The sequence below is a fragment of the Otolemur garnettii genome, unplaced genomic scaffold (assembly GCF_000181295.1).
Source record: "Otolemur garnettii isolate 467f Iridium unplaced genomic scaffold, OtoGar3 scaffold00159, whole genome shotgun sequence".
In the NCBI taxonomy this organism is placed as follows: Eukaryota; Metazoa; Chordata; class Mammalia; order Primates; family Galagidae; genus Otolemur; species Otolemur garnettii.
This window is the reverse complement of record NW_003852554.1, coordinates 4,041,920-4,060,628: the sequence shown is the minus strand read 5'-3', so window position 1 is coordinate 4,060,628 and position 18,709 is coordinate 4,041,920. Positions and strand designations below refer to the sequence as shown.

General features: G+C 35.4%; 1 protein-coding gene across 1 annotated transcript in view; it reads right to left on the bottom strand.

Moving 5' to 3' along the window:
• Window positions 1-18,709, bottom strand: part of SPATA6 (spermatogenesis associated 6) — a 129,931-nt gene that overhangs the window by 99,456 nt on the left and 11,766 nt on the right. Inside the window, exons 2-3 of the mRNA XM_003799937.2 lie at window positions 11,893-12,030; window positions 10,618-10,666 (exon numbers count right to left, since the gene is read on the bottom strand). Coding sequence (XP_003799985.1) covers window positions 10,618-10,666; window positions 11,893-12,030 — 187 coding nt within the window. The remainder of the gene's footprint in view (window positions 1-10,617; window positions 10,667-11,892; window positions 12,031-18,709) is intronic.

Here is an 18,709-nt window from a genome sequence, read left to right as displayed (position 1 = left end):
GAGTATGTGGGGGGTGGGGGAAGGGGGTCTGGGGAGTGCACTGCAAGGATTGCCCAACACTGTCCATTGAGGGTTAGCAAGAAAATGTACGAATTTTTGTTTATATATTGTTAAATTCTATTTTGAATGTTTGTATACTTTATTAATATAATATAATGTATATAATTTGTAAATACAAAATCAGGATGTGTTGGGGGAAAAAAAAAAAACCCTGGAACTAACAGGTTCACAAATGAATTACTTCCACCAAACATTTAAAGAACTATATCAGTTCTTCTCAAACTTTTCCAAAAACTTGAAGAGGAAGAAGCACTTTGTAACTTGTTCTATGAAAACAGCATTACTCTGATAACAAAGCCAAACAGAGATACTATAAGAAAACTATAGACCATGATCACTTATGAACATTAATGCAAAAATACTCAATAAAATACTAGCAAACTGAATGTAGCAGCATGTTAAAAGAATTAAATACCACGGTCAAATAATATTTAATCTTGGAATGCAAGGATGACTCAGCAAATGAAATTCAACCAATGTAATACACCTCATTAACAAAATGAAGCTGAAAAAACACATGATAATCTCAACTGCTGCAGAAAAGGCATTTGACAAAATTCAACGCCCTTTCATGATAAAAAACACTGATCAAACTAAGAAAAGAAGAGAACTGTCTCAATATAATAAAAGATATTTTGTTGTTGTTGTTTTAAGACAGTCTTACTTTGTCCCTTTTAACTTTGGTAGAATGCTGTGGTATCATAGCTCACAGCAATCTCAAACTCTTGGGTTCAAGTGATCCTCTTGCCTCAGCCTCCCAAGTAGCTGGCACTATAGGCACCTGTCACAATGCCCAGCTATTTCTTAGAGACAGGGTCTCGCTCTTGCTCAGGATGGTCTTGAACTAACGAGCTCAGGTAATCCACCCGCCTCAGCCTCCCAAAGTGCTAGGATTACAGGCATAGTCACTGCACCTGGCCTTAATAAAAGTTTTATATGAAAATCTATAACAAACATAATACTTAATGCTGGAAAATTGAAAGCTTTTCCTCTAAGATCAGGAATAAAACAAAGATGCCTACTCTCATCATATTTATTCAATATCATACTAAAAATCCCAGCCAGAGCTTTTAAGCATGAAAAAGAAATAACAGGCATCCAAATTAGAAAGGAAGAAGTAAATCATCTCTGTTCACAGACAGTACAATCTACACGAATTGTACATGTAAAAATCCATATGAATTCCACAAAACTCTTAGGGCTAATAAATGAATTGAGCAAAGCAGCAACATACACAAAATGTCGACACATAAAAGTCAACTTGCAATAATCAGTTGCATTTTCTATGCAGGAACAATGAGCAATCAGAAAATGAAACTAAGAAAATTCAATGGAATTTTAGCTCAAACACAGCTAGCTAAAAGGAATAAAATACACTGGAATAAACATAACCAAGGAAATGAAAGAGTTGTATATTGAAAACTACAAAACTTTGCTGAAAGCAATTAAAGAGAACATAAATAATTAGGAGAACAAATGTTCATGGATTGAAAGATGTTAATACCACCCAAAGTAAACTACAGATTCAATATATCCCTATCAAAACTCTAATGATATTTTTTCACATAAATAGAAAAATTCATCCTAAAATTCATAAGGAAACTCTAGAGACCCCAAATTAAGCTGGAAGACTCATACTTCCTGATTTTAAAACTTACTACAAAGCTATGGAAATCAAATTGATACAATGGCATAAAGACAAATAAATAGAATGGAATAAATCTTTATATATATAGCCAAATGATTTTTTATTTTTGACAAGAGTGCCAAGATCATACGAAGTCTTGGGGAAAATATAGTCTTCCACAAATGATACTGAGAAAACTGGATATCTACATACAAAAAAAAAAAAAGTCAGACCTCTGTAAAACAAAATATAGAACAATTAGCTTAAAATGGTCTTAAATGTAAGACCTATAACTACAAAATTCCTGGAAGAAAACATAGAACAAAACCTTCATGACATTGAGTTTTGCAATGACTTTTTTAGACAGACAACAGAGGCACCAGTAGTAAGGAAAAAATTACTTTGACACCAGGAAAATTTTAAAAAATTGTGTAAACAAAGGTAATATCAATAAAGTAAAAAGGTAACCAACAAAATGCGAGAAATTTTTCAAACAATATATTTGATAACTGATTAATATACAGAAATATATGTAATATATAGAAAAAAATCCTAAAACTCAGCAAAAAAAAGTTCAATAGGTAAAAGACTTGAATAGACACTTATCCAAAAAAAGATACACAAATGGCTAATAAGCACTAAAAATCCCAGCCAGAGCTTTTAGGCATGTAAAAGATGCCTAAATTGAAAAGATGTTAGAGATCATTAATCATTAGAAAAATGCAACTTAAAATTAAAATGATACACTGCCTCATATTCATTAAGATAGTTACTATCAAAAAGACAGAAAGTAACAAATGTTAGTGAGGATGTGGAGAAATCAAAACCTCTGTGTAACTGGGATGGGAATGTAAAATAGTACAGCTGTTAGGGAAAACAGTATGGCAATTTCTCAAAACATTAAAAATAGAATTACCATATGATGCAGTAATTCCACATCTGGGTATCTACTCAAATGAACTAAGAGTAGGAACATAAAGTTATTTGCACACCCATGTTCACAGCAGATTCACTCCCAATAGCTAAAACACAGAAGCAACCCAAGTGTCCACTGATAGATGAAGGGATAGGCAAAAAGTAGTGTATGCATACAGTAGAACATTGGTCATCCTTTTTTTCCTATTCTAACATATGCTATAATATGGATGAACCTGACTTGCTGTTTGAAATGAGCCAGTCAAAAAAAAAAAAAGCAATATAATCCCATTCATTGGAGATACTCAGAGTAGTCAAAAATCACAGACCAAAAGTAGAACGATGGCTGTTAGGCCTGAGGGGCATGGGAAATGGGACGTTATTGCTTAATGGGTATAGAGTTTCAGTTTTATAAGATGAAAAGAATTATGGAGATACAAAATGGTTATGGTTGCCCCAACATTATAAGTAGATTTAATACCACTGAGCTGTATATTTAAAATGATTAAGATGGTAAATTTTATGCTATGCATATTTTATAATAATAAAAAAAAATACTTCAGGGAGAAAGACTTTAAATTATTAAAGGAAAATCTTTATAGATATCTAATGCTGCTGAAACCCAGATAGTAAATTAATGTAAACTACATCTACTAGAACATATTGTATAATATAATTAATCTCACCATAAAACTGTCCTTTATCTTATAACTAAAGTTAATTTTCCTCCTTCCTCATTTTCACATGTACTTTTAGTGTGAGTTACAAATAAAATGTACTATAATACTCCAGAAATCCTATTAACATATATAAATCAAAAAGCTACAGTAAATACCTTAAGAGAAAGTGCCAGACTACTGTTAACCCTCTGTGCCAGCAAGAACTACTATAATTATTTCCTCTAAATGCCTACTTAGCCGCCCTAACTATAAAGATAAAGTGGTTGGAATGTACTTGCTATGTGAATTTAACGCATGAATCTTTAGTCCTACAAGCTCTTCTGAGGATTAAGTCAGACATACTCTCATTCACAGTCTTTAAAGGATTTAGTCTCAGCTTTCAAATCTTCACCTGAAAGCTTTTACATATACCAGACACTAGGTAGACACTAATTCCTAGAAGCTGAGAATCTGGGGCTCTAAAGAAACCGCTACATTTTTCTGTAGGCAAGAGAACTCCATAGGGACATCTAGTAATCTACTGCAATGTAAATAAAGATCATGTCTTCTACTGTCCAGCTGGTGGAATGATACCAGAACAGGTATTCTATTATAAACTCTCAAATACAAAATGTATTTCCTAATCAAAAGATTATAACACTACAAACAGGTATCTCTTAACAGGCTAGTTCTAGCAGTCATAATAATAGTAATGAAGGGCAGTTATATGATGCATTTATGGTATTTTTAACTCCTTAGATATCAAATGCACTAGCAATGCAGCGGTGAACAAAACAGGAAAAGCCTCTTCTCTTATAAAATGATAATTCTAGTGAGACAGAAAATAAAAAATGAATAATAATAGGCTCAGCACCTATAGCTCAGTAGTTAGGGCACCATTCACATACACTGGGGCTGGCGGTTCAAACTCAGCCCAAGCCTGCTAAACCAACAATAACAACTACAACAAAAAAATAGCTGGGTGTTATAGTGGGCGCCTGTAGTCCCAGCTACTTGGGAGGCTGAGGCAAGAGAATCACTTTAAGCCCAAGAGTTTGAGGTTGCTAGGAGCTATGATGCTATGGCACTCTACCAAGGGCGACATGGTAAGACTCTGTCTCAAAAAAAAACAAAAACAAAAGAAAAATGAGTAATATATCAATGCCAAAAGTAGAAATAGGGCCATTCATCCTTTCTTCCCCTGAAAAGTACCCTTTTTTATACCCTTTGTTTTGGCAGAAATATTAACAGCATATCCTTTTACTCTCAAAATATTCTGATGTAGAAGATACAGCTCTAAAGATAATGGGGCAGAGATTGAGATACTGAAAAAGGGATGCTGTTTTTGGTAAGAGAAGGCCTTTTGGATTATAATGATGACTATGAGGAGTGACTGTAAGTAAGAGAGGGAGGAAACTGTACGTATGTCTGGAGGAAGAGCTGCTCAGGCCGTGCATCTGCAGCAGTACAATGAGAGAATCTGTGTGTGTGTAGATAAGAATCTGTAAACCTTCTTTGAGGAAGGATGCAAACCCACAGTTTCTGTAGAGATGTCTACAAAGTACATTCATTCCTTTTCTTGCCTAAAAATGGCTCCTAGGGTATATCTTAGGCATAACTATTATTTTGGTAGATTCCAGGATCAAAACCATTTCCCTAAAAAGAAAACCTTCTCTATGAATGTACAAATCCATGATATTAGAAGTCTACTATTATGTACACTGGCACATACATTCATGTGATATTAAAAGTCTATTATGAAATATCACTAGCATTTAATATTACTTTATATATCATAAATATATACTTCCCTAGAGCCTGAGGTGATCCTGGGTCTCTGGAGATTCCTTGGAGGTGCACATAAGATAAGAGATCCAACTGGAAAGTTCTAAAATAATACCAGTACTAATAACAGTAACACAATACCACCAATAATAATAAACAAGGGACATTTTAGGTGATTACTATGTCTAAGGACTGTTATAATCATTTGACTTAAAGTTACTCAAGGACCTGATCATTTATCAGACTACCAGTTAAGGGAGTCCTAGGATTCTCTTGACCATCTGGATCATGTTCAATGTTTTTAAATAACATATTCTTAATTAATGAACTTTGGAATGTAAACAGACAGACAGTAGGAAATTATATATGTGATAATATCAGTAGTCGAATAGGTAGGTAGAAATTCTAAAAGATTCCACATTGTTTCAGTAACTTCCCTTACTTGAAATGCTTCCCTTTGGTTCCACTGATATAAAGTCAAACTGATTTACTTCTTTGGGTTTGACTTATATTCTATTGAAGTGAGCTATTTATATCACTTATGTCATTACCTTATGTTAAGTTTAAAGGCTCAGCACTGCAGAGGCTCACTATAGGGCCATTCATGGGATGCCTCTACAGCATCTATTCCCCTCCTTTCCCCTTCCATTAAAGAGCTATGCCGTTCTTAGAACTATGTAGTTCTTAGAAAGCTGATACATGCACCCCTGAACCAAGGGTAAAACATGTGTAGGCTAATAGGCTAAGCCAACTGCATGCTATATGCCCCTTCCTACTCTAGACAGAATAAATCTCAAGGCTTGATAAGATGCATGGTACACAGATATCTTACTTATTCTTTAAAATATGGTGGAAAGATGTAAGGCCTGAAACCACTAAAATTTTGCCACTATAAACGAGGTTAAGATTCAGGAAAACTTAACAAATTATATAAGCTATTAAAACAAAGCTCCAAAATAAATATATCAGTGTAGGTCCATTTAGGCGAAAGAAACCACATAGAAAAAGTTTAATATAAAAAATGGGTGGGGGGTGGCACCTGTGGCTCAAAGAAGTAGAGCCCCAGTCTCATATACCAGAGGTGGCGGGTTCAAACCCAGCCCCGGCCAAAAACTGTACAAAAAGAACTGGAGACTATAACAGGATATTCAAGTAATAAAGAATTATATAGGAAGATATAAAAAGAAAGTAAAACAATACAGAAATAGCAGGTAGAATCTAAGGCTCAGACAGAACACCCAAAGAAAAGCTCTTCCCAAGCTCTCTTCCCTAGTGCTGAGAACCAGATCTTGTTGGAGAAGGTACAGCCTTGGCTCACTGAAAGAAAACTCAATCTAGTACCACTGCACTGGAACTTAACTGTAAATCTGCCCTTTGGAACTTGCCAGAAATTCTCTCTCCAGGACGTCAGAGAGGCTATTCACAGGGAGGTATTTTAGTAGAAGCACTTTACTGTAAAACATCCAAAAAGTGGACAGCTGGGGGAAAATGCTATTGATCACTATGTACTGTAACACCCAGGGCACTACAGAAGCTACGGCGGTTTCAGAAGCCTGGTGCTAGAAAAAATCAAGTGAACACACAAACACCTGGAAGTAAAATCATTTGCCTTGTAGTACTTCTACAGTGTCTTCTAATGTACAAAGTTTTAGTGCCAGGTGGAAAGAAGAAAACGTTTAAAAAACCCAAATCAATTTCCACCAAACAGGTAAGACTGAGTTTGTTACTAAGGGGCAGTAAATTGATGACCAGCATATTATATGAAGCACAACTTGATACAAATCAAAGGACAAAGAATTCAGTAATTACAGTTAGATATTTAAATATTCTTATCTTAGTAACTAATAAAATAACCAACCTCCCACCAAAAGAAAAAATCAAAATACAGAAGATTTGAACATTATCAAACAACTTGATCTAAATGACAAAAATTGAGATATATATATATATAAATAAAATAACTTTATCAGAATACTGTTGACTCCTGAACAACATGGGTGAATAGGTCCATTTATACACAAGATTTTCTTCTGCCTCTGATACCTATAAGACAGCAAGACCAACCCCTCCGCAACCCCCTTCCTATTTAAGATTTTTTTTTTTTTTGAGACAGAGTCTTTGTCACCCTCAGTAGAATGCCATGGTACTCACAGCAACCTCAAACTCAGACTCAAGTGATCCTCTTGCCTCAGCCTCCCAAGTAGCTGGGACTAAAGATGCTTGCCACAACATCCAGCAATTTTTAGAGACAGTGTCTTGCTCTGGCTCAGGGTGGTCTCAAACCCCTAAGCTCAGGGAATCTACCCACCTCGGCCTCCCAGAGTGCTAGGATTATAGGCTTGAGCCACTGCACCTGGCCGTGGCCAAATTTTTTATATGAAATTCCTGGAAAAGGAAAATCTGTAGAGAAAGCAAAAGATTAACAGTGACTGGGGGATGGGCGTAGAGATTGACTAGAAATAAACATCAGAGAACTTTTTAAGTGATAGAAATATAATTGTCTAAATAGGATAATGGTTTGCAACTATATAAATTTTCTAGGAATCATTTAATCATAGTTATAATAGGTGAATTTTATTATATGTAAGTTACACCTCACTAAAACTGTTAAAGAGAAGAAGGGAATGAAGTACTTTCCCTGCCTTTCCTATATGAAATGTATTTAAGGATAACAAAACTGCTGATGAGAAATTTTGTATAGAAGAATTCCAGCTAATAAATATGAAAGAATGACAATATTGGAAAAATAACAAACTTGTAACCCCTAATGAAAAGATGGCTCTCAATGGATGGTAAAGATATTAGATGAATGGCTGATGAGAAACTTTACAATGGAGAACGCAAAAGGACACTTCTTGGAGCCAAGTGAGTGGTCTTAGCATCACTAAACCTAAGACCATCAGACATTTTATGCAACTTAATAAAATGAAGGATTCTTTCTAAAATTAAATTAAATTAAAATAAGCCTGAATCTGATCAAACCTCTAAATCCAATTATCAGTATAGCATATAAGTAATAAACAAGCTCAATAATTCTTTAAGGCAGCAATCAGCCAAATCCAAATGTAGAACATTCTCAAGGACCTAGTTTACCTAACAATTTCACAGTATTAAAAACACCCAAGTAAGTAAATAAATAAAGAGTACTACCAAAGAAAAAAGAAACATAAGAGATAAATAGCCGTATGTAATGTGTAAAACCACATCTTGACTGGATCCTTATTTTAACAAACCAACTGCAAAACAAAAACCATTTTTTGGAAAACTGGGAAAATATGGATAATGACTTTATTTCATTAAGGAATTACTAGTTTTGTTAGGGGTGATACCAGCAAGGTGGTTATATATTTTTAAAAGCTTTTATCTGGTGGGGTCATACCAAAGTATCTGTGGTGAAATGACGAGCATGGAATTTGCCTTTAAATACTGCAGCAATTTTTCTAAGTGAATATATAATAAGATCGGCAAAATGTTGAAAACTAATGATACTGGGTGATAGGTACATGGGACTTCATTATTTCATTCTTTTTACTTTTAGTGTTATCTATCTTTTTCATCTTATAAAAGGTTAGTGAACAGGGGGTGAGGCAGGAGATAAGAAAAAAGAGCCCAAAGCTCACAGGAGAGTCAGGGATTAGGACTGATGTGGAAGACATCAGAGGGCAGCCATTGGAAAATGTCATATAAAGACAGTATAAGAGAGATCAGAGAAGAGACCAATATTTAAAATAGGGCAAAAACAGCTGAATTTAAAATGGATGCCAAAAAGGATCAGTGATTGGGAAAAGACCAACGGGAAAAAAATCAATCAGGGAAACCAAGAAAGAAAGTTTCTAAATAATAACTACTAAGTATTCTTCTTATAGCCCCCAAAATTCAAATCAAATAGGAAAAAGAGCATTATTTTTTAACAGAGAAAGTTCAAAATGAGAGAAATGATTATCTTCATTTTTTTTCCTAAGACACTTAATTTCCCAGACACTGAACAAGATATTCAGGAAATATTCAAATGTATATACCCACTGGCAAAAAAAAGCCATGTAGCTAACCTACCACTGTGGAAAATATAATACCAAGTGCAAGAACAACTATAAAAAAAAATCAGTAAGATATTCACACTGGCTCGGCACCTGTAGCTCAGTGGCTAGGGCGCCAGCCACATACACCGGAGCTGGTGGGTTCGAACCCAGCCCAGGCCTGCCAAACAACAATACAACCAAAAAATAGCCAGGCATTGTGGTGGGTACCTGTAGTCCCAGCTACTCAAGAGGCTGAAGCAAGAGAATTGCTTAAGGCCAAGAGTTTGAGGTTGCTGTGAGCTGTGATGCCACAGCACCCTACCCAGGGTGACATAGTGAGACTCTGTCTCAAAAAAAAAAAAGATATTCACACTGGCACTGGCTATGAAGAGTTCTCTGGAGAAGAGTCAATAAACCTCCATGTAAAGAAATAATGGGCCAGCCTTTCTCCTTACACCCAGATTCCATCATGGTGCTAGGCCACATGCTTTTACATTACTAAAATCTCATTGCCATGGGTAGAGGGGAATGGTGGAGGGGACAGTTAACAATGGTGATGCTCAATATTTTTGACTTTTTTTTTTCTTTTTTGAGACAGAGCCTCAAGCTGTCCCCCTGGGTAGAGTGCCATGGCATCACAACTCACAGCAACCTCCAACTCCTGGGCTCAAGCGAGTCTCCTGCCTCAGCCTCCCAAGCAGCTGGGACCACAGGTGCCCACCACAACACCCGGCCATTTTTTGGTTGCAGCCGTCTTGTTTGGCCAGCCCAGGCTGGATTTGAACCCTCCACCTTAGGTGTATGTGGCTGGCACCTTAGCCACTTGAGCCACAGGCGCCGAGCCAATATTTTTGACTTTTTGAGCAACAGTTACATGTTAGATCAATCTGGTGATCCCAGAGCCTTTCCTAATTACACAGATAAATAACAGAGCTTTTCATTTCACATCCAGAACTTGAATCACTTATACCCAAATGCACACTTTTGCACTGCTGCCCTCACAAATAATTGTATCTTGTAACTTGAGCAATTTATTGTTATCCATGACCCTGAAAAACGGTCTCTTTCAAATAATTTATTAACACAATGAATGTAATACAAAATGTTAAAGCATATACTGTATTTTAAACTACCATTACTTTGATCTTCTATTATTCACTCTCCTGATTTGCAATGCATCGAGGTTAAAGAAACATTTTTGTTTGCAGGGCAGAGTCCCACCTAACACAATCTCTGTCATGAACTTACCTTATCATCTCAATCGATAAAAAATTTAAATAAGTCTTTCTTTTCGATAGACCAAACACGGAAAAAAGGAATCATTCTCAGCCTCTACAGTACATACATTTTTATTACTTCCAGGCATATCATGAAATTCTAAAAAGTATAAAAAAAAGTCTCAGCTCAAAAAAGGAAAATAAAAGTTTCAGCTCAGAATTTTTAAAATTCTGTTAAACCCTTTTAAACTTTGACTTAACCCAGGATTAAAGAACATAAGGATAATAAATTCTAAATAGTCCTAGACACAGGAACTAAAAAGTTAAAAACTTACATTCAAGCTGTGCAACCACATCTCCAGGGTCTACTGCATCAGGGAACACCTAAAGTGGAAGGATCCGTGGGAAACAAGATGGGAAAGAGGAAGTGAAGGAAGATAATAGAGGACTGGTTTTTCCCTCTCACTCTCAAAACATCATTCCTTTTTCAACCAGAAACTTTCAACATCATTGAGAACTGTCACTTCCTCTCTGCTTCTCATGATCACTAGGAAAGATTTTACAAATAATCTTTATAGCTCGCACTGCCTCCCTCTCCCTTTCCACCTGCTAGGGCTCTTTCCCTTATTGGTTACCAGGAATACCACCCACCCTCCTGGTATTCCTCCCACCCATCAAGCTTATTTCTAAGAAGCCTTCGTATTTATCATTCCTCTGCTTAAGACTGCTCTTTCCCTACACCTTCAAACAACTGATACAGTCTTATAATTCAGGCTTAAGTGTTATTGCCTTCTCTGACCCCCTCGAATTCCCTTAATCCCCTTTCTCCCAGCCATTTCATTCTCTTCATGTACTTATCCCTACTATTATTCATGTTTACTTGATTATTTCCTGCTTCTCACATTACAATGAAAGTTCCAAGAGGGAAGGATTTGGCCTTGTTTACCATGTGCCCTCAATGCCCTGCAGGTTCCAGGTAATTATTTGTGGAGAAAAGGAAGAAGGAAGGAAGGAAGGAAGACAGAGAGGAAAGGCGAAAAGGAAGAAAGGGAAAGAGGAGGAGGAAAGGAAGGAAGGGAAGAAGAGGGGGAGGAAAAGAGGGAGAGGAGGAGGAGGGAGGAAGGTGAAATAAGGAAAGTAGAAGATGGGCGATAAGAAAGAAAGAAGAGAAATGAAAAAAGTAAGAAATGAAATTGGTATTACATTTGATTAACCAAAAGCAGCAGTTTTAGGAAGAAAAAGGAAAAGAAACTTATAGAAAGAACTACACAAGCCAGCTATAAGTAAATACGACATGTTCTTACATACTAATGACTTCTCCCTTTTTTTATGAAAATGATTACTTAGAATTCAAGATGCTATGTTGCACATAAATCTCAGCAAGACAATTTTAGAAGCAAGCTAATATATCAAGGGAAAAAAGGCAACTGATTCAATGCATATTCAAATCATATTTATTTCCAAGCTTGAAGTTCTGTCACAATTTGCCTTTTAGACTAAATCAAAGAACATAGTCAGCAATAATAATTTGTATTATAGGCTTTTATTCAAAAATTAAAACCACTTCCATTTTGTTATTTGTTAACACTTGATCTGATATTTGATCTCACCTTTTCAAACACCATTCTGGCATTGAAGACCAGTGGAAAAGTGGCTGGGACACATTGTGTCTTTTTGTACTGGCCAAACACACAGATGCTAAGATAGATGTCCTCCTTGTCTTTCAGCACCACTCCTGGACAAGTTACCTGAAAGAAATTGGATACTGCAAATGAATGCAATTGCTTTATGAATTCCCTAAGCTATCCTACTAAGATGATTTCTCAACTATTACATAAAAACACAAGTCTGCTAACCTCATAAAAATACTCACAAATAAAGAGAGAGAGAGATTGTAGTGTTTACAGAGTTAAATGAAATGCTTTCATAACTTCCATCCCTCTGAGAAATCTACAATTTTCCATTTGGTTACTTGTGCCACATTTGAAGCTCTCTGTGCTGGCTCTTGGGACAGACACTAATAGTTTTAAAAAGTCAGCCTTAGGCTTCTACTTTATGCTGAATGCTTACATAAAGTTATTCAGCATCATTTAATCACAAAGGATTAACACTCAGCAAAAATAAAACATTATTCTAGAGAATGAAAAAATACAAATAAAAAGCACAAATCTAACCTCTATCACCCTATATAGCAGTCCACAGATATCCTTATCAAAAGCAATATGCAAAGTTTCAAAGCTAATGAACTGAAAGTCCCTAGCCCAATAAAGTATTTTTAAAGTATTCAATTGCTCTTAACTATTCTTATTATAATTGACAGAAAGTATAGGCATACAATGTGGGGTTTTTAAATAATATACAGCATAATCTCTCCAGTCTCTGCTGTATTTCATTCAACTATACCCTTAACAGGATATTAAAGGTTCTCTAAGATTTAAATCCAACATATTAATATTACCCCACACCTTCTAACAATACATCCAAAGTACATTTTCATTGTTGACTGAACACCATATTATATGCTTGCTTCATGCTCTCCCACCATCTATATAATGTAATATAATGTAATGCAATGAAGATAAGGAGCAGTAATTCCTCACTACTCCATTCATCTCTTCCTCATTTACTCCCACCACCTGCCAAGACATACATCAACTGCCATATGCTATACAAAACTTCTCTTGATTCATCAGCTAACATTATTCAATTCAAGCTAATTCAATCATTTATTATGAACTTACTCTAGGTAAGTAACATGTTTTTAAATTCTCATAGCACTTAGTTCCCTTCAGGTCCAAATTCTTGTCTAAATGCATTTTAATTAAGTGGGTACATCTGACTCACTTCTTTTATTTGTTTATAAATTCTCTGAGGACAGAAATTTTATTTTCCTCATCATGGTATCCAAAGAAATGGACTTTCAGTATTAAGAAGCTTATAGATGATCTAGTCCAAATTCAAAGTTTTTATATATGAAGCCAACTGAGCAACAAGAACTTTTAGGTGATCTACTAACTCAACGTCTGAAAATGAATGACTCATTAATAAGATTAAATGAGTCAATACATTCAAAGTGCTTAGAGCAAGCAGTGCTTGACAGACCACTCATCAATACTAGCTATCATTATTGTTACGCTAAAAACCATATTGTCTGCCATATTAACAGTCTACTACATTAAATAAATGACTAAGACTGAATGTCCTCTTTTGTACACAGCAGTTAAAATTATTTTCTGTACCAGCTCTTTTGACCTCATGTCCTTTTTACCCTATTTTCCACTTTTGCTCTAATATATTCCTAATTGGTCATTAAATGTGCTCAGCAAATCTCATTCTGCCCATCAGCTCCATTTTCTACTCTGCCTCATTAAAAGCTAGAACTGTCTTAGAGTCCTAAATTTGTGCTGTCCAATACAGTAGCTGCTAGCCACTTATGCCTCTGGATGTAGCTAGTCCAACTTGATATGAGATGTAAGATACACACTGGATTTTGAAGACTTGTTACAAAAATATCTAAGATTTGCCTCAATAACTTTTATATTAATTACATCTTTAAAGTATTTTGAATGTATTGATTTAAATAAAATATGTTATTAAATTATCTACTATTCATTTTATCTACTTTTTTAACTTCAAAAACAATGTAGCTACTAGGAAATTTAAAATTATACCTTTGGCTAAAATTTGAAGCTTAAAGTGTTTGGGGCGAGGTGGGGCAGCAGCACTACTCTAATTATCCTCACTGGAAATTGTCGAATCTCTATCCAATTTGAAACGCGTCCAAGAAGGCATGGCTTTTTCATCTCATCTAAAATTCTATAAATTCTGCCATCACTTAAAAGAATACCAAGCAGCTTTCCAAAAAGAAAGCAGGAAAAGGGAGATTAAGTAAAATCTGATGGGGCAGAAAATAACTAGCAAAGTGGTTGACTTAAACTACTTTGACAAGCTATGACATGTTCGTGGTAATTTAGAAAAACACGCACATGTACAAGGCTGAGTGTATGCTCAGAAATGACCCAACAAAGCCATAATCTCTCGCCTCTCGCTGACCTTGAAGCTTTAGGAAAGCGGGAAGTGAAGACTATGCTGTAAACTAGCATCAGGACAAAGAAAGCATATCCGGTGTGCGCAAAGGCTGAGGGACTTACTGGGTGAAAGCATTTAAGTCCAATCATTGGCAGACCAGAAGGCTAACTGAGCAAAAACTCCAGTGGTCACACAGGACAAAGAACACAGACTTCACAGAATTTGCTGAGGAAAAGAACTAAACAAACAAAAAACAACAATAACAGACAACAACAAATCTGGGAGAAGGAAGAGAGTTGAATTTACAGAGTTCCATATAATATTCTTTAAAATGTCCAGTTTTCAACAAAAATCATAACATGCAAAGAAATAAGACGTATGACCCACCACACACAGAAAAAAAACAAAATCATCAGAAACTGTCCTTGAGGAAGCCCAGAGGTAAACAAAAACAAAGATAACTCATCACCAGCAGAACTTTCCTGCTAGAATATAAAGAGAATCCTTCAGGTTAAAAAGAAAGGATACTAGACAGTAACTCATATCCACATGAAAAAATAAAATAGAACAATATCAAATCAGCACATTGTACCCAATGTACAGAGTTATGATTTAATAAAGAAAAAATAAATAAATAAATATAAAAACAGTATAAATACCTTTTCCCCTTTTAAGGTGACCAGACATCCTGCTTTTGGCAGGACAGTCCCCATTTTTAATAATTTGTCCTGCATCCCACAGCATTTTTAAAAAGTCCCAATTTTTGGAAAGAATGCACAACAAGCTAGGGAATGGTGGGAGAATGGGAAGGAAATAGAGACGGTTTTCGGCTGCCATGTGGCTATTTCGCCAGGATATGAGTTTTATATTATTTTTGTTAATTTTATAGTTAAACTTTAATAATAACAAATAATTGTCTAGAACTGATTATCAAGAACTGCTTATCAAAGTTCACATTGTTGATCAGTTGTTAGACTTCAACCACCATTGTTTGGACTTAATGAACAATGGCATTTTTTGGCATTGGCAACGACAAAAACATTTTGTAACTGTCTCTCAGACAGTACACAGCGTACTGCGTGCTAGTGCTAGTTAAAGAAGTGATGTCAACAAATCAGCTATTCAGATAATTTGGGCAAGTAATTTATTTATTTACTTCATGAATTTAGCATATAGTACTTGTATTATTTATATTTTATAGTGGCGGCAAAAAGTCTAGCGCCGGCCTTGAAAGTGACACTTATGACTTACGAGGTATCATTATTTAAAAAATATATTGATAAGGAAAAGGTTAAATCTTGGGCATCAGCAAAAATCACAATAGAGAACAAATGGTTAGAAATATTTCATCATTTTGAAACAAATCATGTTCCATACAATAATGCACTAAAAATTGTGGGATATATGCTGTCCTTACCAGGAACTTTGCTGCAACTGAACACGTTTTTCCTACAGTAAATAAAGTATGGACATCAGAAAAATCACAATTAAGTGTTGAGACTTTGAAAGCTATTTTATGTGTGAAATATAATTTAACAAATTCTTGTGAAAAATGTCATGACCTTTTAAACAACGACAGCAATCTACTAAAAAAAATTCATTCAAATGAGAAATATGCCAAAGAATAAAATAATACTATACATAATTTTTAATGTATATTTGTAAATTGTAATTATGTCAAAATTAAAAAATATATATTACAATACTATTTTTGCATTCCATGAAAATTTTTGTTGCTCCATATAGACCAAATTTTTAATTAAGAACCTCCCCCCACTCCCACCCTGTCAATGGTGTCCCGCTTTACCAATGTTAAAATCTGGTCACCTTACCCTTATTTCTCCTATCTTATTTAAAGAATGATTGTGTAAAACAGCAATTATAAAACTGTGCTGATAAGACTTATACAAATATAACAAATGTAATTTGTTACACACTTCTCTCTGAGCTTTGTCAGGAAGAAAAAGAATTTTTAACGTAATTTGTATGATAATAATATTATAAAGAAAGGGAGAGAAATAAGTACTAAACAGCAGCAAAGATTTTGTGTACTACTGAAATGAAGTTAGTATTAATCCATACTATCACCATTTATTATAAATAAAGATATTAACTATGAACTCCAGGATAAGCACTAAGAAAATAATTCAAAAACTACAGTAAAATAAGGAAATTAAAATGGTACACTAGGGTGACACCTGTGGTTCAAAGGAGTAGGGCGCTGGCCCCACATGCCAGAGGTGGCGGTTCAAGCCCAGCCCCTGCCAAAAACTGAAAAAAAAAAAAAAAAGGTACAGTAAAAAATAGTTAACACAAAACCAGGTGTGGTGGCTCATGCCTACAATCCTAGCACTCTGGGAGCCAAGGTGGGTTGATTGCCTGAGCTCCTGAGTTCAAGACCAGCCTGATCCAGAGCAAGACCTCATCTCTAAAAACAGCCAGGTGTTGTGGTAGGCGCCTGTAGTTCCTGCTACTCAGGAGGCTGAGCCTAGAGAATTGCTTGAGGTCAGGAGTTTCAGGGTGCTGTGACCTGTGACACTATGGCACTCTACCAAGGGGGACAAAGTAAGACTCTATCTCAAAAAAAAAAATAAAAAGTAGAAAATAGTTAACACAGAAGAAGGCCATGTGGAGGAACAGAGAAACAAAAAGGACGTAAGGCATATAGAAAACAAATAGCAAAATGACAGATAAATCCTACCTTATCCGCAATTACATTAAAGGTAAATTCACTAAACACTCCAAAGAAAAATAGAGACAGGCAGAATGGATTAAAAACAATCATCAAAATATATGCTGTCAATGAGAGACACATTTTAGGTTCAAAGACACAAATGGGTTGGTAGTAAAAGGATGGAAAAATATGTTATGCAAACAGTAACGAAGACAGAGTTCCAGTGACTATATTAATATTAGATAAAATAGACATTAAAACAAAGAATGCTGCTTGAGACAAATAAAAACATTTTATTTAGAAACATAATATATATATATGTATATATATGTTAAGATGACATAATGATCATAAACACACATACTCTTAACAAAGCCCTCAAATACCTGAAAAAAACAGACAAGTATCTCCCCCAAGATTAACAAATGGCCAATAAACACACAAAAACATCATTAGTCATTAGGAAAATACAAATCAAAACCACAATGAAATATTTCATAACATCAACTTGGATGGCTATAATCAAAAAAATGGACCAAAGTGTTGGGGAGGATGAAGAGTAATTGGAACTGTCACATGTTGTTGACAGAAATATAAAATGTCATAGCCAGTATAGAAAAAAATTAACAGTTCCTCAAAATATTCAACAGAGGGTGGTGCCTGTGGCTCAAAGGAGTAGGGCGCTGGCTCCATATACCAGAGGTGGCGGGTTCAAACCCAGCCACAGCCAAAAACTGCAAAAAAAAGAAAATTAAACAGAGTTATACCATAAAATCCAATAATTTCACTCCCAAGTATCTAAGAGCACTGAAAACATCATGTCCATGCAATATTGTGTACACAAGTATAGCAGTACTGTTCATAATAACCAAAAAGCATTACAAATACAACCCAAATGTCCATCAATTGATGAATAGATAAATAAAATGTGGCATAGCCATATAATGAAATATTTGGTGCCATAAAAAGGAATAAAGATCTGAAATATGCCACTATGAGGATGAACCTTGCAAATGTCAAGGGAAACAAGTCAGACACAAAGGCCACATGTTAATATAGTCCATTTATAGAAATACCCAGAATAGGAAAATTTATAAACCTAGAAGTCAGACACAGGAGCTGCTGGGAGGGGGAGGATAGAGAATGATAGGATTTCTTTATGAAGAGATGAAATTATTTGAAATAGATAATAATGATCATTGCACAAATTTGTGAATATAGGAAAATTTATTGAATTGTGTACTTTAAAAGTATTTATAATATCTCAATTTTTAAAAGATAAAGACTAACGATAAAAGTAAAATAGAAAAGATACACCATGCAAACACTAATCATAAGAAAGCTTGTGTGGCTATCTTACTATGACATAAAGCATACTTCAGAAAGAGAAAGATTATCAAGGATAAAGTGGAAGATTTCTTATGAATTAAAAATGTGAATTATTGAAAAGACATAACAGGGTAGCACCTGTGGCTCAGTGAGTGATGCCAGCCCCATATACCAAGGGTGGCGGGTTCAAACCCAGCCTGGGCCAATCTGCAACAAAAACGTGGGCATGGGCGGTGCTTGTGGCTTAAAGGAGTAGGGCGCTGGCCCCATATACTGGAGGTGGCAGCTTCAAACCTGGCCCTGGCCAAAAGCTGCTAAAAAAAAAAATAAAATAGCCCAGCGTTGTGGCAGGCCCCTGTAGTCCCACCTAATAGGGAGGCTGAGACAAGAGAATC